Source organism: Mangifera indica, chromosome 1 (genome assembly GCF_011075055.1).
Source record: "Mangifera indica cultivar Alphonso chromosome 1, CATAS_Mindica_2.1, whole genome shotgun sequence".
In the NCBI taxonomy this organism is placed as follows: Eukaryota; Viridiplantae; Streptophyta; class Magnoliopsida; order Sapindales; family Anacardiaceae; genus Mangifera; species Mangifera indica.
The window spans coordinates 7,971,977-7,995,258 of record NC_058137.1 but is presented as its reverse complement, the minus strand read 5'-3'; the positions used below and the strand labels follow the sequence as shown (position 1 = coordinate 7,995,258).

The 23,282-nt window shown below is 32.9% G+C and overlaps 3 protein-coding genes across 7 annotated transcripts; all 3 read right to left on the bottom strand.

Annotated features, from left to right (window-relative positions):
• Positions 1-2,829: 2,829 nt before the first annotated feature.
• On the bottom strand, positions 2,830-5,260 carry LOC123194638. Its single transcript, XM_044607959.1, has 5 exons — positions 4,919-5,260; positions 4,518-4,602; positions 4,327-4,381; positions 3,802-3,940; positions 2,830-3,588 (listed from the first exon to the last, which is right to left on the bottom strand). The coding sequence occupies exons 1-5, from the start codon at positions 5,096-5,098 to the stop codon at positions 3,490-3,492; spliced, it is 558 nt and encodes a 185-aa protein (XP_044463894.1). The 5' UTR covers positions 5,099-5,260; the 3' UTR covers positions 2,830-3,489.
• Positions 5,261-5,778: 518 nt separating this feature from the next.
• Positions 5,779-7,576, bottom strand: LOC123212925 (WUSCHEL-related homeobox 13-like). Its single transcript, XM_044632172.1, has 3 exons — positions 7,090-7,576; positions 6,288-6,731; positions 5,779-6,116 (listed from the first exon to the last, which is right to left on the bottom strand). The coding sequence occupies exons 1-3, from the start codon at positions 7,322-7,324 to the stop codon at positions 6,040-6,042; spliced, it is 756 nt and encodes a 251-aa protein (XP_044488107.1). The 5' UTR covers positions 7,325-7,576; the 3' UTR covers positions 5,779-6,039.
• A 4,599-nt stretch (positions 7,577-12,175) lies between these two features.
• On the bottom strand, positions 12,176-18,289 carry LOC123227285. 5 transcript variants are annotated; one of them, XM_044652041.1, is made up of 7 exons: positions 17,977-18,289; positions 16,908-17,102; positions 16,658-16,769; positions 16,461-16,537; positions 14,427-16,124; positions 14,143-14,311; positions 12,176-13,195 (listed from the first exon to the last, which is right to left on the bottom strand). In XM_044652041.1, exons 5-7 carry the CDS (start codon positions 16,062-16,064, stop codon positions 12,564-12,566), a joined length of 2,439 nt encoding a protein of 812 aa, XP_044507976.1. In that variant the 5' UTR covers positions 16,065-16,124; positions 16,461-16,537; positions 16,658-16,769; positions 16,908-17,102; positions 17,977-18,289; the 3' UTR covers positions 12,176-12,563. The 5 variants fall into 5 exon arrangements, with proteins under 5 accessions (XP_044507976.1, XP_044507984.1, XP_044507960.1 ...); XM_044652049.1 differs by having other exon boundaries at positions 16,676-16,769; XM_044652025.1 differs by lacking the exon at positions 16,658-16,769.
• Positions 18,290-23,282: the final 4,993 nt, after the last annotated feature.

Below are 23,282 nucleotides of genomic sequence, written 5' to 3'. Positions count from 1 at the left end.
GAGCTTCTCCGAAGATATTTCCATTTTAAGGTGAGTTTTTTATTTGAAGAGACTAGCCTCCTATCAGATTCAATCATATGACTGGGGAACTCTAGCTCAGGGCACCAGTCTCTAAATTCTGAATGGTGCTACAGATTCTTAGATCCTTTCTATCAGGCTGCTTCTTGGGATGTTGGACATTTTAACAAAGAAATTGGTCTTGAAGGAAGCTCCAGATTGAATAAACGGACTAATTTTGGGCAATTAAAAGATAATGTAGCGATTTTGGTTATGACATCAGGTTGAAGGGCGCCAACCAAAAAAAGTGCTCCTCAATAAGCACAAGCACTGCATTGGAATATGAGGATTATCATCATTCTAACTTCAGGAGCATAATCTTCCTAATAGATTCTCCTCCGAACATACTGATATCTTAGTTGATAAGACATACTGGTTGCTCAGTTACTCATATGGTCAAGATTTTTGGAAAAATGAAACTCGAAGCATCACTTTAGATATGATAACTATGAATCAAATCCTATCTCTGAAGAAAGGTCAAGAAGAAGCTATTCTACTCCACATTTTCACAGACATAAGATGAGGTATCTCCTTGTCATAGTTCAGAAATGCAAGCTGGAGAATCAAATATTAACACCCTCCATTGTGGGCAAACTTCCTTAGGTGGTTGTCCTGATATGTGTTGTTCTTATGAGACTTGGCACAATGATGCAAGACTAAATATCATGTATGTTATTTTTGCAGAAGCTGGTCTGATGAAGAATCTTTTTCTTTTTTTGGGTAAGTGTCTGTCAATCTTTTGTTGAATGTCATCCAAACTTACACTCAAGTTCTGAGGAGGATTTAGACTTTGGCATCTGGCGCTAGAATCTTTTTATAGTTCCCAAATAAGCTATTTTGAAGTTGCAAATTAATTTTTTTTTCCTAACCCTGGCATATGTGCAAACCAACCATTTTGAAGAAGCCATATACCATGACAAATATCAAGACTCAAAAGATCGAAAATTGTAAGCAATTGCCCTCTTCACTGGCTCACAATGCAGCTCATATTGAAGGTAATTATATTTTGTTCATCTAAAGTTGGGCTTTGTCTCAGGTTTATGTATATATTATAGTAATTATATCGATAAAACTAGTATAAATGTGAAGATATAGCAAGAACCTACCATGTTGCATCTTATTTTCAAAGAACTCTAATGAGAATAAAAAGTTGTGTTGATTAACAACTGTAATGAATTCCAACATTGCTTTTTTTTTGAAAAACATTCTCCATCATTGGAATCTGGCTTGTACTTACGAAAAACATTTTCTCTCCATTGAGATTTTACCAAGCAATTATGTCATGGTGCAAAGAAGTCTTCTTTTCTTGAGTTGTTCATTTCATTGTTAATAAAATCATTTTATGTAACATGGCATGCAGGTACTTTGCATTCTAGGTGCCAAATTATCTGATGAAGACCTTCTAGAATTTCTTCAGCAGGGTAATCTAGATATTCATCTATTATATTAGCCATTCCTCTTATGGTCGTTTTTGTTTCCTTCACACTGAATCTTTCTAACTCTAGTTTTTATTGCAACCCCTAGCTTGCTTTACAGATGGATCATCAACCATACCTCCTGCTGTTCTTCGAGTCCACAATTCCAAAGCCGGTAGATGTGCATCCTTAGTCCTGGTTCACATGCTTGCCATGTGGCATGATTAAATGTAAAAGTATTCCACATCAGTGAAAATCTTTACATAGGACATATTTGTGGTGTTAAATCCTCTTTAGCAAAATACTTCTATGTGGACCAGTATTACTCCGGATACACAATATGTCAACAAGCACATCTAGGGACTAATTTTCTCTCTTATCCTCCATTTCACAATGCTATTTTTCTTTTCTTTCAACTCTTTTTATCTTTTCTGAGTTATGCCATTACAACTTGTATGTAGACGGTTTTTTCCTTTCCCTCTCTTTTAAGTTTTTTAGTGAACTAAAATTATGAAACTGGTTTCTGTTGAATTTTAAGGAGCGATCATGTTTGGAGATTCTTTGCTACCTTCTCAGTGTTCACTAATTGTAGAAGAACTAAAGCATACTTGTCTTTGTATCCAAGCAAGTTAAGCTCGAATGGAAATTTCAAGGAAGTGATACTATGAATGTTGTATACTTAATGTTTAATTGAGTGAGAGAGTATGGGAACTTTTGGATAATCGAAAGCGATTATTTTTGTCGTCTGCTTGTGGGTGACCAACAATCCCACTTAGGGTCAAGCTCGGCTCGGTTTACATATAGTTGAGTTCGTGAAAACCAAGCTCGAACTCGGTTCGAATTCAGTTTGGTTCATTTTTTGTTGTTAAAACGACGTCATTTTAATATATATTGATCAAAATGACATCGTTTTGTATCAAAATTTTTAATTAAAAAATTTGACGAATAGCTCGAGCTCGTATAGGGCTATCTCGTTTCGGGTTTGTTCGAGCCGAGCTTGAGCTCAAACAGACTCGATTCGAATCCAGCCCTAATCCCACTTATCAACTTGAAGGCTTGCATCGACATGAAATGGGACCTGAATGTGCAAGTCAGCGATTACGCGGCCGCTAGAGGGTAGCGTCCATGAGAAACTGTGAAACATTCCTAAACATCAAATTCTATGGTTGGCCAAAACTCTTCTCCGGTCCCTCTCCACTTTTCTGCAAATTCTTTGTTGCTTGGTAAGTAATTAATTAAAAGGTGTCATTGTTTCACAAGTGTGACATAAAATTGAACTTAAGACTTCTCCTTAAAATTTTTAATGTTCCACTAATTTTACAATTTAATACTCTTTATTAGTTTTGCTAACTCCTAATGTCAATTCTCCACTGCTTTCCCATCTCCTTTTCCTTCACTTTTGAGCTCCACAACAACCAATCCTCCCTTTGGAATGCCACATATCCGCTCCAAGTTTGGTGGTCCTTGCTCCTATGAAATTGCTATTTGTTCTTCCCCTTGGCTGCCATGTGTTCTTGAGATATTTCTCTTCCTTTGATCCTTCTTTGTGTGAGAAATGTAAATATAGGTTCTAATAGAAACCAAAATTACTATGATCGCTTTGGAGGTCTTATATATGTAAATTGATACATTCATCCAGTGCGAAGTCTTTGCCATTCTTCTTTCCTGTTTATAGCTTATCCTAAATAGTTTATTGATCTTGTAATAATAGATTTAGTACATAATGAATCATAACCTCCTCTGTTTCCTCTACCTGGGAGATTTTTTTTTTTTTCTGCGCTAAAGCTTGTAAGTTTATCTTCTCCAACGAGTTTGATTTATGTTGCAGGTTCAATGTAAAGACTTCCTCTGCCAGTTTCAAAACAAGAGGTCATGATATTCTACATAAAGTGGAGTGGTTGAATTCACTACCATAAGTTGGTTCAACTTGACGACCATGCACCTACAGTTATTTGATAATGTGTATCTGCCCACAAGTGGTTCTCCGGTATATCAAATTTTTCGGTAAACAATAAAATCATGAACCGTCGTTTGTATCTGGTCCTTTTTTATCATCAATGGTAGCACACAGAGCCTTCCAGATGGGAACTAACATCTTTACTGGAGGACGTAATTCCTGAACAACAGATTCAGCCTTTCATTAAGCAATTAAAATCATAGGCAAAAAAAGAATTACATTAGGCTGGTCAATAATTTCTCCAATTCTAGGTTTTTTTGCCTCTGTTATCCATAATCGCTTACATGCTGAACTGATAAATCTAACCCACATGCATTTTCACAGCCATCCTGTTTAAAAAAATGGTTTACGTTAAAGTAAGAAGGAATTCACCTTGAACACAGGCATCAACTCTCCTTCGTCACGTACAACTAACAATAGGCTCCAGTAACAAGTAGTTGGAGTCACACTTTCAAGCAATACAGGTCTCAAAATCTTGCCAAGCGGGAAAAACCGGCGCATAATTCTTCCACTGTTGAGTAAAGGAACAAAATATGAATTATATAATAATGATAATAAAATTTAAAAAAAAAAAATGAAGATCAGAAAGCACTGGTTCAAAAAGGAACTAGTTTAAAATCCTCAGTTGTCTCAACCATGTTTGCATCATAGGCCAAGACAAGATTAACCATGTTTGCATCATAGGCCAAGACAAGATTAACCATGTTTGCATGAGGTACAAAAAACTCAGAATCAGTTTCAGGCCCACGGGGAAACTAAAGAGGAGAAATATGTTCCAAGAAAACTGATGTGATTAGCCCAAAGCTTGAAACAAGAAGCAAGTTTAACCCAATTCATTTACCAGAGAAACTGAAGCAAGTTTCTATCCAAGCAGAAAGAAATAAGTTAAATAGTTACCTTAAATAGTGAGTTTCAAGTTGAACTCCCAAAGCCGGCATTATTATAACAGATTCTGAAATCGACCCAACAATAAAATAAAGTTAACTGATGCCAAATATTTTTCTCAAAAATTTAAAAAAAAAAAAAAAACTCAATCTTTTGAGATTTCTCTTCAGAACATGAACAAGAGAAGCTCATAAAATTCTAACCTTTTTCAACAGGCTTCCAAAGCAACAGCTTAACAAAGAATCCACTTATAATCAAGCTCGATAAAAGAACAGAAATTGATTCGCTCTGTTGTTAAAAAGTATTTACATCAGTTACTAACTCAAACAACTCTACTATAAAATTAGGTTTAGCAGAATTCATTCAATATTCAGCGCTAAATAGAAAAAACCCACTAGCATTTTCAAGAGCCAAAAAATTCACCATTATAATGATCATTAACCAAGAATATTCGGCATAAAATTTCTAGGTACTTGTCTAAACCCTAAAAAAAAAAAAAAGTAGAAGAACACACAGAAGCTAAAATTCAAGAGAATGCTGATCTCAGAAACGAAATTGAAGCAAAAGGGGATTAGAAAATACAATGAAGATAAGAAATTGATACCTTGGATAGAAGAAGAAACAATGTATTTGATAAAACAACGACGACGGAGAGATAAATGAAGAAACGCTTTGCACTGCTTCTTCTGGCAAAAACATGGTGTATGTCAATGGCTTCAGTAGGCCATTTACATTCACGCATGTAAGTATATCTTCGATTAACAATTGAATTTTCATCCACCATTTTAATACATCAAGACTTTTCTTGTCTATGGTTGCGGGAAATTATTAATTCCTGCTCAACAAGTAAACAAAACAATGTAATGGCCTGCGGGCTAGCCAGAGGTCCAACTCATGCAGGAACGGCAGCGTCTGGTTAATACAACAAATTTGTAATTTTTTTTTCGGGCGGAAGGAGTTATTCCGACTCAAACTTTAGTTGTTTTTGGCATCCTTATTTTTCAACTTGATTTATCTGTTAAATTTTTTTATTATTATTAAATTTTATTATTATTATTAAGAATAAAATTATCATTCTTAGATTTTATAAAAAAAATTTATTTCTATTTTCTATATTAATTTTAAAAATTAATAATTTTTATTTAACTTTATTTTAAAAAGTTATTTTTTCAGATAACCTATCTAGAGTTTTTAAAGTTTTATATTTTAGAATTAACAATTATTACTCAAAATTTAAAATATTATATTTATATTCCCAAAAATCTATTTATTTATTTTATAACATCTCTTCCCATCATTGACTTCGGCAGTGCCTCCCCTCCCTCTACGGTAGTTTCCCAGCATGGAAATTATCAAAAATCCAACTGAAATGGTCAATCTGTGCACGAATGTCATGCACATATAAGACTTAATGTGGCATAATTTGAAGTGAAATATATATTTACACATTCAAGAAAAGCAGGATTCATCAAATGAAAATCCGGAGACCATTCTACTAACAGAAGGAAAAAGGCTTTTAAATTCAAAAGCAATACAAAATTATGATTCTATAAATACTGGAAAAAGAGTTCATTCTTCAAATTACATAACCAGATCATTTGGTAACAAAATCAAACCAGAAGAAGATGAAACTTTGCTACATCAAGCATGCATGGTGGAAGTCCCAATAATCAGACTGAACTACTACCTCTCGATGGCTCCTACTCATTACATCTGTCAGAGAAATTAATTATAGTCTTCTGCATGCTCATAAAGATTGAAGCTCCCTCCCATTCCCATTTTACCAGATAGGTGTTCATCTCCTGTGTCAAGTAATTTTGAGGTTAATAAAAGCAATCTCATTTGGAATCAAACTGGAAGAAGAAGACCAAAGTTTTTCTTTAATTGCATAAGGCTTTCTAAACTTCAAACTGGGAAATTTTCAGAAGTTATGTGTGTCTGTATATCTACCTAGAATGTTATTATGCACTTACTTGTATTTGACAACATACTCAAAAGATGGAGTTGAGTGGTTATCTCAGGGCTCTGAAAGCAAAGATCATCAGCCCTTGGAGCTGTGTTCTGTTGGGAGCTAAAGTTCTCTGGTTTAGCCTTGTGTTCAATCATTGAATCAACCTCTGTCTCTACCTCTGATTCAGCATTAGCCGATGAACTAGCAACCACTTGCTTCCTCTTTGATCTAGCACGTCTATTTTGGAACCAATGGTATACATTTGTTTCAGAGATTTTGCCATGCTGGCTGAGCTCAGAGGTTATCTGTTTGATCTTTTGTTTGCTTGGAGTTCCATTTCCTTCATCGAAAATTCTCTCCAGAATTTGAAGCTGCAAAGGCGTTGGAGTCCACCTTTGTCTAGCCGTAATCTTGTGCCCAGTAGATGCCATCAATGGATCAAAATACGGACTCCCCAACCGGCCTCCTGCAACAAGATGTCTAAATAACTTCAGAAAAACACCAATACCAAGCTTTAACATGTCCCCAGAGGATAGAGAATCAAAATTAAGCCAACATATACACTAGATCAAACAATTTTGAATGACTAAAAACAGAATCAAATTAGAAAATAATGTTAACCGGTTAAGCATGGTTCACCCACCAAACATTTAAGAGACAATTGGCAAGTAATTCAGCATCAAAATGAAAGATCAAGCTGCATATATATAAACAAAGAGAAAAAGCCTCAAATCATAAACAGACATTAGCTTTCACATTCAACAATAGAAGAAAAAGAGTGCCCACAAAAAGAAGAGAGAAAGAAGGGTGAGAAATTAAATAACCTGCAAGATCTTGGTGGGCAGAGAGGGATTTATGCATTTCAACAAGCTGTTCACAAATAGTAGCGTAAACAGCAATCTGTTTCCTGAGAGTTTCAAGTTGTTCATCAGTCATAACCTTCACATACATTGCACCATTAGCACTGCTTCCATTCTGATCATCTCTCTGGTTACTACTTTTATTATAATTATTATTCTGATGATTCTCCAACGATTCTTCGTTATCCCATTTCATCATTTTCTTCTTGTTCTTCTCACTTCACTCCAATTACAATTTCATCAAGCTCTATTAAACCTTCGTCCTGTTCAGAGCCCTTCGATGAATTCCCTGTGAAACCAAAAGAAAAGTCTCTGTTTTGAGTGGGAAAGAAACAAGAAGGTGTGGAAGAAAGCGAGACGGTGATGGAAGGTGGTAACGTGTCCCCTGCAGCGTACTTTAGCAATAGCTGTTGCATACAGAGCCTTTTTGTCTTCTTCTTTCACTTTCTAGTCTCTCTGGAAAAATAAGAATAAAGATTTCATTTTTATTATAAATAACCGTAATTTTTGAAAACGCTACCGTTTTTAGGAAATATTTTTTATATTTTAAATACCAAGTAATTTGCTTCCATAAATAATTACTAGCCGTTACATTAGAAAATTTTCTCAATTTCTTTTTCTTTCATATTGAAATTTGTTTTTATTATATATATATAAAGTTAATTTTAAGGGAATAAAAACAAAAATAAATAATTGCCCTCATTTTAAACCTAAACTTTTCAAGTCCTTTGTTTATGCAAATATTAATATTTTTTCTAAAATCAAAGTAACTTTTATTAGTATTTATTTTCAGTAATTAAAAGTTTTGTTCGTATTGGTTGAATAGATAAATCTGAAATACAATAACTAAATCTATAATTACTGTATCAGATAAGTTAAAATTTTATAAATATAACGTATACTCAAATCTAAATATTTTCTCTGAAAATTTTAGTACTCTGTAATCACTCGAGCAAATGTTAGAAGGCAAAACACAAAAAAGGTCTTTTGGTGCTACAGAGGCAGATCTTATCTAATGATAAAGACATTAGCATACTTCAATCCTTATCTTGAGAGAAAAATTGTGAATGAAAAATATAGGGGCATTTATTTTCTAAGGATAAGGCTTTAGCATACTTCAATTCATATCTTTTTCTAAACTGTTTTCCTTATTGGATTATGAAATTTTACTATTTTTGTTGTTATTTTTTAATAAAATAAAATAAGTGAATATTTATTTACTTGAAAAATCGAAATAAAAATTAATAAAATTATACGTATAATTTATATATATAATTTGATGTATAATTAAATAATATATTATTATATAATTAAATATTATTTTAATTTAAATTTAAATTATTTAATTATATAATAATATATTATTATTTAAACACACTCAACATAATTGGAGGGCTATGCTTAGTGCTTACTAGGTTTAGTTGGTACTGACACAAAGCCGAAACGTCAAAAAACTGACATTCTTATTTTGATCAGAAGGAATGCAGAGGAGCAGTGGGTGGAGAAGCTTGCCGCCCCTGCCACTTGACTTTGCATTAGACTTTAAGGGATGTCCTGTCACTTTGTTATTCAATTTTCAACTATCAGGTCGGTATTCGTAGTACTGATACCAACACACCAACGACTTTCTGCTCTTCTAACCTCGGTAACGTTACCCATTGTGTAGATTATTTTGGTATTTATTTATTAGGGTTTAAAATAAATATGTAAATAATACGTACATATATGAGTAGAAACATGGAGTATATTGAATGTACAAAAATGGCTATAACAAAGTTTCTGTTATTTGTAGTAATTGCTACTCTGGGAGGAATATTTTTATGCGGTGCTATCAAATTAATAACTATCTTTTGAGCTCCAAAATCTTTCAATTTATGTTGTACATGTTGTTTGAAAATATTTACTCGTGAGTGGGGCAAGCGTTTTACTTTGGTTCATGGTTTCTCTTGGCTATATGTAGGATTGGATTCGAACTGAATCGCGTTCGAGCTCAGTTTGGTTTATATATAGTTGGCTCGAGTTCAGGCTCGAGTTCGACCAAGCTTGGTTAAGGCCGGCTCGTTTCAAGCTCGAATTTAGCTTGACTTATTTTTCGTTATCAAAACGACATCATTTTAATATATATTGATCAAAATGACGTCATTTTGTATCAAAAATTTTAATTTGAAAATTTGACGAGTAGTTCGAGTTTGACCGAGCTCGATTAAGAATGACTCGTTTCGCGCTCGACCGAACTAAGCTCGAGCTGAGTTAGCTTAAATCCAACCCTAGTTATATGATTCATCTGGGGAGTGATCGAGCTTTAAGAAATAGTAAATTATCTTATCTTATCGATACCCATTTCAAGCCATTGCAATGATAGTGTTGCCCATTTCAATTCCAGGCTAATCTTATAATGAAAAGCAATTCTCCTTGAATTGGCTTCTTCATCTTCTCACTTTCTAGGATTATTCAGCAGTGAAACCTTTATTGAGATGTGATATTTGAATAAATGTACATGGAGCATGATCCATGGTGACTATTAATTTGACCTAACCATTATCATTCCACAGCTTACACCTAGATTAGATTAAGATTGATGACACAAAAATAAACAAACAAAACCATGGTTAGTGGTCCCTTTAGGTTTTAACAGATTACTTATATAATATAAATACAATAAAATTATATATACTCATTTTAAATATATAAATTAATACATATTTATATATGTTATCATATAATTAGATGATTTTAAATTAAAAATAAAATAATATTCAATCATATAATAATATATATAAATATATATTTATTTATATATCTAAAATAAATATATATAATAGTACTCCTAGTTTACTTTATTTTATTTCATTGTTGTTCCAATATTAATTTTTAACGTTTAATCCTAATTATTATGTTTATGTTTAATTTTATAATAAAATCATATATACTTATTTTTGATTATTTATAATAATAAAATTATATGTATAATTTATATATATATATATATATATATAATTTTATATATAAATAATAATATATTATCATATAATTAAATTTTTTTATCTTTAATTTTTAATTCAATTATATAATAATACATAATTATTTATACACAAAATTATATATATAACACTGCCCGTTTAATAAGTACCACACAATAATCAAAGTCTTAATTTTTTTTGAGTGGATACTGGATAGACATGCGTGTGGGACTCCACCACCAACTCCAGGTCGAAAGTCAAGAATGAGAGGGCATTAACCAATCAAATGTATATACCACTTTGTATTCATTTCGGATAATGATATATGTACATATTTTTTATATATAATTTAAATATATAAATAATATATTATCATATAATTAAATATTATTTTACTTTTAATTTAAAATCATCTAATTATATAATAATATATTATTTATATATTTAAATTATATATCAAAACTGTATATATATATTATTTTATTGATATTTAACAATATTATTTATAGGTACTTTGATATATAATTTGAGTATATAGATGATATATCATCGTATAATTAAATATTAATTTATTTTTAATTTAAAATTATTCAATTATACGATAATAAACAAACATAAAATTTAATAAGCAAAGAAATCTATCAAAAGGGGATTTGAAAAAGAATTTGTGGTAGAATGTTGCATTCACATTTGATCAAAATCTTTGACGAGTTTGATTGGCTCAACTTGGTTAACAAATCATTTCTAAATCAAGACAATGTCTTGGATTCCTAATATATTTTCACTATTTGCTAGACCAAACTACATCACCAAGCAAAGGAATCGGTTACTGCATACTAATCTGTTTGAAAGTTGGGAAATTTGTAGACAAAGAAAAGTATATTTAATTGAACCATAATGATATTGTCTGCATAATCATCACTTGACCAACACTTCTAAATTTGTCATTGGCCAAATGACTATTTTCCAACCAAGGTTTGGTATAGGTCCAACTTTTCATTTTCTAATTATTAGAAATTTAAATATCTACTCATTTGTTAAATTTTATTATTATTGTCAGGAGTAAAATTATTATTTAATAAAAATATTTAAAAAACTATAAATTCATCCTATTTTTCGTCACCCAAAGTTTGAAAAATGACTATTTCTCCCCTAAAGTTTGCATTTTCTCCTTAGCCACTTCTTCGGCAATCGAAACTAGCCAACCTCCTTCCTCCCATCTCCTAAACTAGGATGAATCATAGGCCAATCAGAGGTTGGCTGATGATTTGTTGGCGCGACATCACAGATCTGTGCGATGCAGAGATCTGTGACATTGCGTCGACAAATCATCAACCAACCTCTTGTTGGCCATAATTCATCTTCCTGCAAGAGATGGGTGGGAGGAGGTTGGTCGACTCTAGTTGTCGAAGAATGGGCAAAGGAGAAAATGCAAACCTTAGGGGGAAAATAGTCATTTTTCAAACTTTGTGAGGGGGAAATGGTAGTTTTTAAACTTGGGGAAAATAGTCATTTTTCAAACTTTAGGGTGGGAGAAATTATTAGTTTTTAAACCTAAGAGGGGAGGGGAAATGTGATGAATTTATAGTCTTTTTAAATATTTTTATTAAATGACAATTTTATTCCTGACAGTAATACTGAAATTTAACAGATAAGTAGATATTTAAATTTTCGATAGTTAACAGGTGAAAAGTTGAGTTTGCATCCAACCTTGGGTGGGAAGGAGTCATTTGGCCTTTGCCATTCTCAAATGTCACACCTAATTTATGCTCATTTGCCAAAACCCATTTGGAAATCTATTGTAGCTAGCAGGCCTCAAGCTTTTCCGTGGTCTTCCCAAATGGAATGTTCAAAATACAAATGAATTGTTGTATCTTATGTTTATGATAATAAACAGAATCTTTTTATTGAATAGATAACAAAGTGCAAACCATTAGTTGTTCAATAGCAAGAGCTTCTTGGCATCTGCTGCAAGTCTTACACCTAACACTAAAACATGTTAAAATTCTACCCGTAGGTGAAGTAGTTATCTCCCTCAGAGGATTCCGAGTTGTTATAGTTATCTTAGGCCATTCAAATGTTAGACAGCATCAGAAAATTACTTCCAATATATTGCCAACTAAACAATAGATATACAATAAAAATAACCTAATGATACATGCAATCATGTACAGCACATGTAACTTTGATTGTTCAATTCACTCATAGTCGTGGAATACTACAAATGGCCCCCGACAATATATATATATATATATACATGCACTGCAGTCTCCCATCAAACACTCTTCTGTGTCAAGAAAATATGAAAATACCCAGTTTAGGATTTAACCCTGTAATCATGTATAAATCTAGCCTCTAATGTACAAGACACTCCTTAGCAGGGCCCTTGGCTGGTTTGGTTTCTCTACTGAAGTGTCATCACCAGCTGAACTGTGAGAATTCGCATTTGAGAATGTCAAAACCTCAATATGTAACCATTTATAACTGCATATCCTTGAAAATCTCTTCAACTAGATCTCCAATAATGTGACATTCCACCTCTCTTCCCAAAGCACTAATTTCTTCATCCATCAAGCCAGACCATAGGGTGGATCCTAAATCATCTGCCACCAGGCTATGAAGTGAAAAATAAGATCTGTCAGTTGGAGGGTATAAACATATACGAATAATTTCCCACACAGATTCCAACAATTTCCTCCCGCATGGAGGTGGCAACAACGAATAATTGATAATCCTTCTCCTGAATTTGGACTTGGTCACGGGTGGTCCTAGTAATTTTGAAAGTGCTTCATTCAATAAGTCAAGTAACATTTTGCGGTCACCCTTCTCCTCAATAAGATCCTTTAGCAGAATTTCATTTTCTCCTGCTAATTTTCTTTGAGATTCTTCCACCTTTTCGAAAACTGAATTACTGATAGGCTGTGCAAGCGGATCCCACGTAAATAAAGATTTATCAGATGAGCCATCATAAAAACCAGATGCAACAAGCAGATCTCTTATGTAGGCTTCTGCCCGATCATCTAAATCAATTATCTCAGACTCAGTTTGATCCTGTTCAACGTCTATGTCCTCTGGTCTGTTGTCAAGTTGATTCAGTTGCCTGCGCAGCTCTGTATAGTCAAGAAATGGAAAAACGCTATCAGAAAAGAATTTTGTATATCAGCTTGCCTTTATTTTGATTCATTTTTTAGTTTCAGTTGACAATTTAATTCTGGATTTCAATAATGAGTGGGCACCATATTAATGTGTGCATTCATACATCATGTATCAGCAAATATTACGGAAACACATTTAAACATAAACATCGAATACATCGCTCTTCATATTAAAGGAATCACATTTTCTTGAATATGCACACTCATGTATAAGTTATTATGTTGTGAATGTCTTTACTATCCCTTACTTTTTCATGCACAACACCGGTAACCAAACTGTTTGGCTCTCAAAACCTACATCCCAGAAATTCTTGGTTCTTGATAAATTATCTTTCAGAATCTCAAGTATTTCCTGAAATACTTCATCCTCAAAAGACTTTAACAGGAAAACATCCTAGTTAGATAATCAACACGTTCACATCTAGAATTTTTCACATAATTTCTCTGGCTCAATAAAATTATGTGTACTCATTTTGGGTGTACAAATATGTACACACTTATATATATTATCACATGATTTGATAATTTTGAATTAAGAATAAAGTAACACCCAATCATGTGATGACATATACAAGTGTGTACATAATTGTGTACTCAAAGTAGATACATATAGTATTGCTCTTTTGTGGCCAATACTCAGTGCAGAAGAAAGAGGAACAGTGAATCTAGTCAATTGGTAATTCCCTTCATTGCCTGAAGTGTATTAATAAGAAAATTCATCTGTGTCTATAATTTCAAATCCTTGACTTCAACAAATGCCAAATTTGGCGCCTAGAAGATATTTAGCCATGGAATGAAGTCATAAGCCGACATCATCACTGAATTCATGCATGCACCAGAATTGCAGCATCAACACTCTTATAGCTAATATGTATAAAACTTTAGAAATAACGTTTGCATACCATTCAGAGTAGAATTGATCTGTCTAAAAACTTGTGTCATAGAAATTTCTTCTCCCAGAGTCACATCTGGTGTTGATATTGGACTGAGATAATCAACTGGCCTCCAAAACTCTTCTTGAGAGCTACTGCAGACAGATGCAGGGCTAGGAGGCACCTCAGTGGAGTTTTCCTAAGACCACATGAAAGACAATTTGTTAATTAGATACTAGTACAGAAGCATAGGAAAATCGACAACACAGAAACGCCAAGATAGAAGAAAAAAACAGGAAGTAAAAAAGTCGTACTCTTACATGCCTCTCACTGAAGTTCATAATCACAGTTGGTCCACTCAGGATATCTTTTGCAGGATTGTATTCAGTGCCATGAAATTCTGTCATTGACTGAATCTTCCGGCCAAACAGCATTCGTCTAAGAGGGAAAATGTGTCTGAAATTGGAAACTTTTTCTCTGAAATTAAACCGATCTTTCTTCCTTTGCCTCACATCCACTAAATCATTGTCAATGGCTTCATGCTTTCTCCTGATTTGGGCACCAGTTAAAATATGACGGTCCTCTAGAAGAAGCTGCCCAAAGGATGTTCCCGATACAGGGGCCGACAAAGACCTAATGAGATTTCTAGGAGACAATTCTCTGTTGAGCACTCCATTGTCATCTCCATGTCTGAATGAACTAGTTTGCATTTCTTGCTCATTTCTCTCAATTTCCCAACTATTCCACTCATTTTTAGCCTTTGAGGTGTCTCCTGATTGCCTTAGCCCAACCCTTCTATAATCTAACAAGGAAGATCTTGATCTGCCTCTAACAACTTGGGGAACCTCTGAAAGCATTTCTCTCTGAACGTTCCTTAGCCTCTCTGAGAGGAATCTCCTGGTATCTCTGTTGATAAACTCTGGGGAACCTGGACCATTGAACTGAATTTCACTTATACATGATCTTGTTGATTCTGAACTTAGCAGATTCATTCCAAGGTCTCTAGTAGCCTTCTCTCGGGCATGCTTTGCTGTATGCTGGACAATCTGTTTTGGCTTTGATGGCTTTTCACTGAAAGGGGTTTCAATTCCACTTCCTCTAACCACTGAACCTTTTCTAAGAGTTTTACCCTGTAGTTCACATTTTAGTCGATCCTTCACCTCCTTAAGAAAATCTTCTATACTACTTCTCTCCTCTAAAGTTCCCATGGAACTAGTCCAGGGCTCATTATGGTCATAAATCATATCAGGGCCAGGCTTCAAGAGTACTATCTTTGAAGGCACAGTGTCCAGTTCATAATTTAACATGGAGGATTGCTCAAAGTCTACACTTTTGCTTCTTCTTCTTAAAGGAGTAGATTCCTTTTGCTCTATTGGGAAGGATTCCACTTTATGCTTGTGATGTTGTAAACCATCCCTGTCATGTGATGATAATTTTAATGTTCGACTCTTAGATTCTACAAGCTTCTCACTTGCATTTGCCTGAGAATTGGCATAAATCGCCATCTTTTCCCCGTTAAGGTTCTCTTGTGCGGGCCACTGTCTTGGCATGCTGACAAAATCAGCAATCTTTGAACATTCCCTAAACCTGGCTGCCTGCCATGCCACAAATTCTTCCTTGAACTTCTGTAGTTCCTCCTCAAGTGGATGTTCACGAGGTCCTGGCCTTCCAAAATTCTCACCGTTGCTCCATCTATCAGCATCTCTGTCTTCACTATGGTAAATGGAGTCAAGTTTCGTATGCCTGGAAGAATCTGTTTTAAAAGAGAAATGATCAATTGAGCTCCTTCCATTCTTTTTGGAAACCTTGCTCCCTGCATGCTCATTCTTCTTTTCGACTGTTTTTGTATCTACTTGAAGTACATCCATCCCCATCAGTCTAGCCACAATGCTAGGGGCACTTCGTCTGGGGTTAGATTGTTTAGATATTTCCTCATTAATTAATTTCTTCATTGAAGCCTCGGTTGGATAAGAGCTCTTTTCAGACCGGTCTTCTTCCAATGGGTAGGAATACTGAATTCATCGAAAAGAACATTTGAATTTGTAAGCGGAGAGGAAGTGAAAAAATGCTAGTTTATTCATAGAATTTAGTCTGCCTCAAAATAGCAATAGAATGCAAAGAATTAAAACAACTTAGTATAAATAAAAAGAAAGTTTTGTACAAGACTCTGAACTTGGATTAAAAACCAGAAAAAGAAACTGAACAGAGAATATAAGAGTGAAACCGCAAGGCACCTAATTTCATCAACATACAGTCAAAATTATTACACAGTATCACGAAAGAATTCACAATTTCAAAAACAAAGAGGCCTTGTTCAGCGAAAGAAGAGCAACATAAAGAAATCTTACTGGCACATCTCTTCCTGCAGGATATGCGTTAGAATTCTCTACATGCAGTTCCAAGCTATTTCGAGGAGCCTCCAAGCCTGCACCGCGGTTGAAACAACAGCATTATTTTTCTAAGCCAAGCAGGGGAGCTAAAATAAATAAATAAAGGCAAAAATTGAAGATATTTTCTCCCACTGATAGCAAAAGTGCCTGTCAACCTGTGAAGAAATGTTAACCATTTCAAAGATGCAAGGAAGCTGGAGCATCCCCACTGTCTAAAGGGCCTGGATATGTCTTGATATAGCAAAATCCTTGACTTTGAAACTACTTCTTAAGTGATTAGACAAAAAATTTTATAACGTATTGCTGCTGAATAGATAAGTTATAACATTGCCTCAAAATCAAAAAACTGTGCCATCATGGCCTTTTGTTATGGAAAGCGAAATAGAGTTATTCAATATTACTTACCATCAGCATGTTTCTTATGGGCAAGAATTTTCCTAGCCATACCGCTCTGATTAAAATTAAAAAAGTGCAACAAGCCTCCCATGCAGCCAGCAATTCTACCAAATTACTTTCATTCCTTGTTATTGCTGCATCATTTGACTCTACCCCATCAACTTCCTTCTTTCTTTCACCAAATGTGGTCACAGATTTTACATCCTAGAAAGAATCAAATTAACTCCATAATACTTAAATAGCATAAAATAATCCTAAGAACACAACAGTTGAAACTTTGATTATCAAATTAAATCAACAGAAATTCAGCAACTTTCAATTAATGACCTAAACTATGCTCATGGTTAAATAATAGGAACTGAGAATAAACGCATCTAATCAAAAGGCTAGATCTTGTTTTATAAGCCTCTCAATTATGTTATTTTCACTTTTTTTTTTTTTTTGGTTCTCTTCTTCTGGGTTCTTGATTGTAGTCCAAAATTAAAACAGACAATTACAGTAACATTCATGTAATTCACAAAATAAAAAATTGCCGACAGTTTTTAATGGGATAAAGCTGGAATTGAAAATAATGCAGCGTCAAATCACATCCTATTCTGCCGTTAATGTGCAACAAGACAATTACAGCTAAATGGATATTAAATATAGGTACCGCAAATTAAACACCAACAAAAAATCATCATAATTTTGAAAAGAAAAATGCTTTTTATCACCAAGCATTAAAACTAAGAAACTGGAAGAACCATACACCAGGTTCCAATGAACAGAACCGTATATATGAACCTTTTTGGATGATTTAATCTTAATTCAGAAGTCAGAAGCCTTTAGTAGACTTATAATTTAACCCAGAAAAAACAATTTAAATTACACCACCAAAACCAAACCCAGCATTAAAAAAGACAAAAACTTCACTCAGAATCTCAAAAACTCCAAAACAAAACAAAAACTTGGTTATAATGCAGAACAGAACAGCAAAAAAGAAAAAGGTTGAAGACACTTTCCGGTTCCTTTCCCACACTCTGCAAAGCACACAGTTTAAAACTTGAAACATGAAACCTCAAACATTCAACAAACTTACCGTTTCAAATCAAGAAGAAACATGAAGGGTGAGAAGTGAAGTAGATGATCAAACAGAGGATCTTGGACGAAGAAGAACAACAACACTGGAAACTTGAAAAAGCAGAAGAATTGTAGCAGTAGAAGAATGCAAAAGCTGAGATGCTAAAAATAATAATACTAATAATGATGATGAAAGTGGTGATGATAAAATTAATAATAGAGAAGAAAAAGTAAAGCTTTTTGCCGGGGAGTTCATGGCTGGTTTGAATAAGCAACAAGCCACCCAGCAGAAAGCGAAGGTTCCATATTTTAGAAGGATTTCTCTTACCATTTTCCTTTATTTTCACATGCTATTATTATATCTAAAGCGATATTTTATAACGATGTCGTTTTGGTTTTGGACCACTTGAGATTCTAAATTCTCTCCTTTTGGTTCTGAATTGACTTAAATTTTTCTAATATGTCAAGTCAATTTTATGATTTCTTATAGAAATTATAACATTAATTGTCAAACCCTATCACAAAAATAAATTTCACATACTATAAATTTAATTTTCAATTTCTAAGAATATGCTAATTATAATATAAGTCCATAATGGAAACATATTATATACATTTTTTTAAATAAAATTACGTGTATAAATAATATGTAAAATTGTATACATAAATAATAATATATTATTGTTTATCATAAAGTTATATATATTATTTATATATATAATTATTTTTTTATTTTTTTATATATTTTTGACGTGTTTTTATTTTTTGAAGGATTCATTTGATTGTTGATATGTAAATAATGTTGGAAATTTAAATACCTTTCAAATTTTTGTTTAATTATAATACTTTAAATGTGCTCAATGTAATATCCGAAAAAGTTGTTTTCAGATAAAAAATTATTTATTTTAATGTTTATGAAATTTAGAATTGCTTCCATAATTATTTTAAAATTTGATTAAAATTATATATAAAGAGAAGCCATAATTTTTTGAGAGATTATTTGTTTTCCATGTTTTATTTATAAATGAGATTATTTGATTTTATCTTTCATAATTTTGTAATGAGATTTTTTGTAATTATATATATAATAATGTTAATTGTACATTTTTTTTTTATACATAATTGACATACACCGATGATGTTTTATCATGTGATCAAAACCATTCAATTATATAATAAAATAATATCTATATATTCAAATTATGGAAACAAAAAATATGTTTACATGAAATCTTAATATTTCTACTTTTTCTATATGTTTGTTACATATACCTAACAAAAAAATAATTAAGGAAAATATATATTAATTTATCTATTTAATAATATATCAATATTATTTCATGTAAACAAAATTACATTTCGAATAAACGCTCCTAATTTAGAAATTCAAAAAGTTGGAGCTTGAAAGATGGAGAGAAGGGTTAAATGATCCTTCTTCTTTTTTAGTTTTAAAATCTTTTTCTAATGTATATATCTATTGAGGAAAATGTCAAACAATGTGTTTTAGTTAAAAGAAAATACAATAAAGGAGAATGAGAGCAAGGACGAAATAGGGTGTTTTACTTAAACAAACATGTCATTATTGTGTTTGATATTTTTACTTAGATTTGGTTGAACTTTATAGGTAGCAAGTCAACTTCTTTTACACGTTTTACCTTTCATCTGAAACTGAAGTCTTAGATCACATGACTTTTGATTGAAAATCCAATGACAATTGATTGGTGGTTAGTTAGAGATCAACAATTGGAGTTAGTCTTGGAAGACTTTTTAGCTGACAGTTAGTTTTGAGTTGTTATTTTGTTGATATAAAAAGAAAACATTTATAATCCCATTCTTTCTAATTAATGTGATTTGAGGTATTTTTCATGAAATCATGGCTTTTAGTTTTTTGATTTTCTTTTTTGGTGCTTTGATTTTTATATTTTCACATAGTATTAGAGCTCTTAACCTACGTCTGATGTCTCATTTGTTTTTCTCTCTTGTTTTAGCTACTTCTAGTATACCGGAGATGGATCTAGGGATTGGCTCACAAAGTTACAATGGTTTTGAATCACAGATATCAGGACACAATAGCTACCATATCTCAAGTCTTCAAGCAATCAGTCTGAAACTCACTAAAGAAAACTATAGACACTGGCGAGCTCAAGCTCTCCATTTTGTCGGTGCTTATGATCTTGAGAAGCACCTCATAGGTTTAATTCCTTGCCCCTCTCCTTTTGTTGTTGAGAAATCTAGTGATGGCCTAAGTAAAGTTAAGAAGATAAATGAACTTTATTTTATATGGAAGCGTTTTGGTAAAAATTTGTTGAGTTGGTTGATGTCCTCTATATTAAAGACCATATTCTCTCATGTAGCCACCATTAGAACAACTAGTGAAGCTTGGTTTACTTTGGAACACTACTTTGTGATAAAGTCCAAAGCCAGAATAGTTAACCTTCGAAACAATCTCCAAAGAATGAAAAATGGTAGTTTGAGTATTAATGAATATATTCAAAGGATGAAGGACATTTTTGATGCCCTAATTTCCAATGGTCAAACTATCATTGAAATGAGATGATTAACTATATACTAGAAGGGTTAGGACCTGAATTTGAACCTGTTTTGTTGCATATCGTGGCTAGGATAGATACCTCTGCTGAGAAATTAAGCCTACCATATCTCAAACTAATTTTCCAAAAGTATGAAGGGAGGTTAGATAGATTTCCATATGACTTGAGTCATAACACAACAAATTTAGTGAATTAGAGTGTTAAAAATACTAGTAGAGGTGTAGATATGGGGTTCTCACGAGCCGAAGGAAGTGTTGGTGGTGTTTATTCCCAAATGACAAACAATAATTCACTACACATTGGTAGCTTTGAGGATAATAGAAATATGAGGCCTGAAGTTATGGGCAGAAGTTACTTATATCAAAGAAGAGGTAAAGGAGGGTTTGGTAATAGGTCAAAAGTTACTTGTCAATTATGTGGTAAACTAGGACATGTAGTCTTACAATGTTACCATAGATTTGGCATTACTTATTTAGGGCATTCTTCAGCTAAGTAGATTCAAAATTACTATTAAATTATGTCTTAACCACATTATCAATCTTCTTCATAGGTTGCTACTTCACAGTTTACTACCTCACCATTTCATCACCTTACCATAATCACAATATCATCCTTCACCTTATCCTAAAACTCAATCTACTATACAACCCACTCTTAGTTAGTTAGTCTAACCCCTGTGTTCAATGATTAATTGTTTAGAGCTAGTCTACAAGCCTTAGTTACCAATCTCAATATAGTGGAGGACATAAGTTGTTATATGGATTCAAAAGACTCAGATCATGTCATATCTAAATTGGAGTAGCTAACTGTGAAGGAGGACTGTTTAGACAGTTAACAATTTCAAGTTGGAAGTGATGAATGCTTGAAAATTACCCACAAAGGTTCATCCCTTTTACCCATTTCTTTTGCAAATAGATTTCTTCACCTAAAAAATATCTTGTGTGTGCCTAGAACAACTAAGAATCTTCTTAGTATTTCCAAATTTACCCAAGCTAATAGTGCTATTGTTGAGTTTTTAAAAGATGGTTTTTTTGTTGAGGACAAGCACACCAAGATAGTGTTGTTGCTAAGAATACTTAAAGATAGACTCTGCCAGCTCCAGTTTCCTTTTACAGTGTCCAAAGCTATTGGCTTTCAAACAAACTTAGTGTCTCATTTTCCATTGAAATCTATAGAAAATGTAAATCATTTTTTTGGGTTTTCAACAAATACTGTGTTTAACTTGGAATTGAATAAAATAGTAAGTATGAATGAATTTTCTGATTACAAAAGTTTTGTTTTACATGTAAATAAAACAAAAATTGTTCTCTAGCACAAAAGGCTAGGTCATCATAGTAAAAAAATCATGAAAAATGTTTTGAACTCTATGCATATACAAACTGCTTTTACTAATTTTCCTTTCTGTGAAGATTACCACTATGGCAAACATAAACAAAACCACTTTTCGGTTTCACAATCAAAAGCCTCTAGAGTCTTAGAACTCATTCACAGTGATTTATGGTGTTTAGCTCTAATTATGTCTAAAGAAGGCTTCAAATATTATTTTCATTTTCTGGATTATTACACCAGGTTTACTTGGGTATTCCCTTTGAAAAGCGAAGCTAAGGTAGGGCAAGTCTTTAAAAATTTTCATAGGTTTGTTAAAAAACAATTTGACCAAATTATTATGAGTATTCAAATGGATTGGGGAGGAGAGTTTAGAGCCTTAGTACCCTATTTTCAGCAAAATTGTATAAATTTTAGAGTGTTCTGCCCCTACACTCACTAACAAAATGGGAAAGCTGAGTGTAAACACAAACACATTGTAGAATTGGGCTTGGTTTTGTTATCTTAAGCTAAGTTACCTCTTAGTTTCTAGTAGGACTCCTTTCAAACTATTGTATTCTTGATAAATAGGATGCCCACACCCATTCTTGACAACAATACTCCTTATCAATTACTATTCCAAAAATCTCTAGATTATTCTATGCTTAAAGTTTTTGGTTATGCATATTATCCCTTTCTTAGACCATACAGTCAACACAAATTCAATTATCATACCTAAAAGTGTGTATTTCTAAGGTATAGCTTGCAACATAAAAGGTATAAATGTCTTAGTAAGTATAGTAAGATCTTTTTGTCAACTTTTGCTAAGTTTAATGAAATTGATTTTCCTTTCAAAACTGATAAAGAATTTTCTAATCTGGTTTTTCCTACACCAACATCAAAGCCTTCTTTTTCTACCTTGAATTTTTATTTGCCTTCTGAAACAATTAGTTCTAACAGCAATAGTGGTGGTGTCTCAATCTTTACAAACTCTGATGTTGTAAATGCTTACAATGCACAAAATCTTAATAAATCTTTCTCCATAACTCACATTATCACAGACACTCAACCTACTTCTACTAAATGTATACTATTAACTCCAATCCAACATCCTGTTACCTTAATTTCAAAATCTCAAACTGCACACACAAAGTCATCCATCTTATTAACCATATCTTATTCTTCAAACACTTATAACACATGTCAGCAAGAAGTTGCACTTCCTAAGTATTCCAAATTATCATATACTTTTTCTAAAAATATCTTTATCCATCCTATGTAACCAAGAGCAAAGACAAGTCACCTTCCACCAATTAGAACTTTTTCTTTTTTGTCTGAAGCAGTACCTAAAGAGTTTGTGTTAGTGTATGAAGCTTTAAATCATTCTGGTTGGTTTAAAGCCAAGGAAGTAGAGTATGAAGCTTTAGTAAAAAATCAAACATGGGAGTTAGTTCCACCCATAACTATTTAA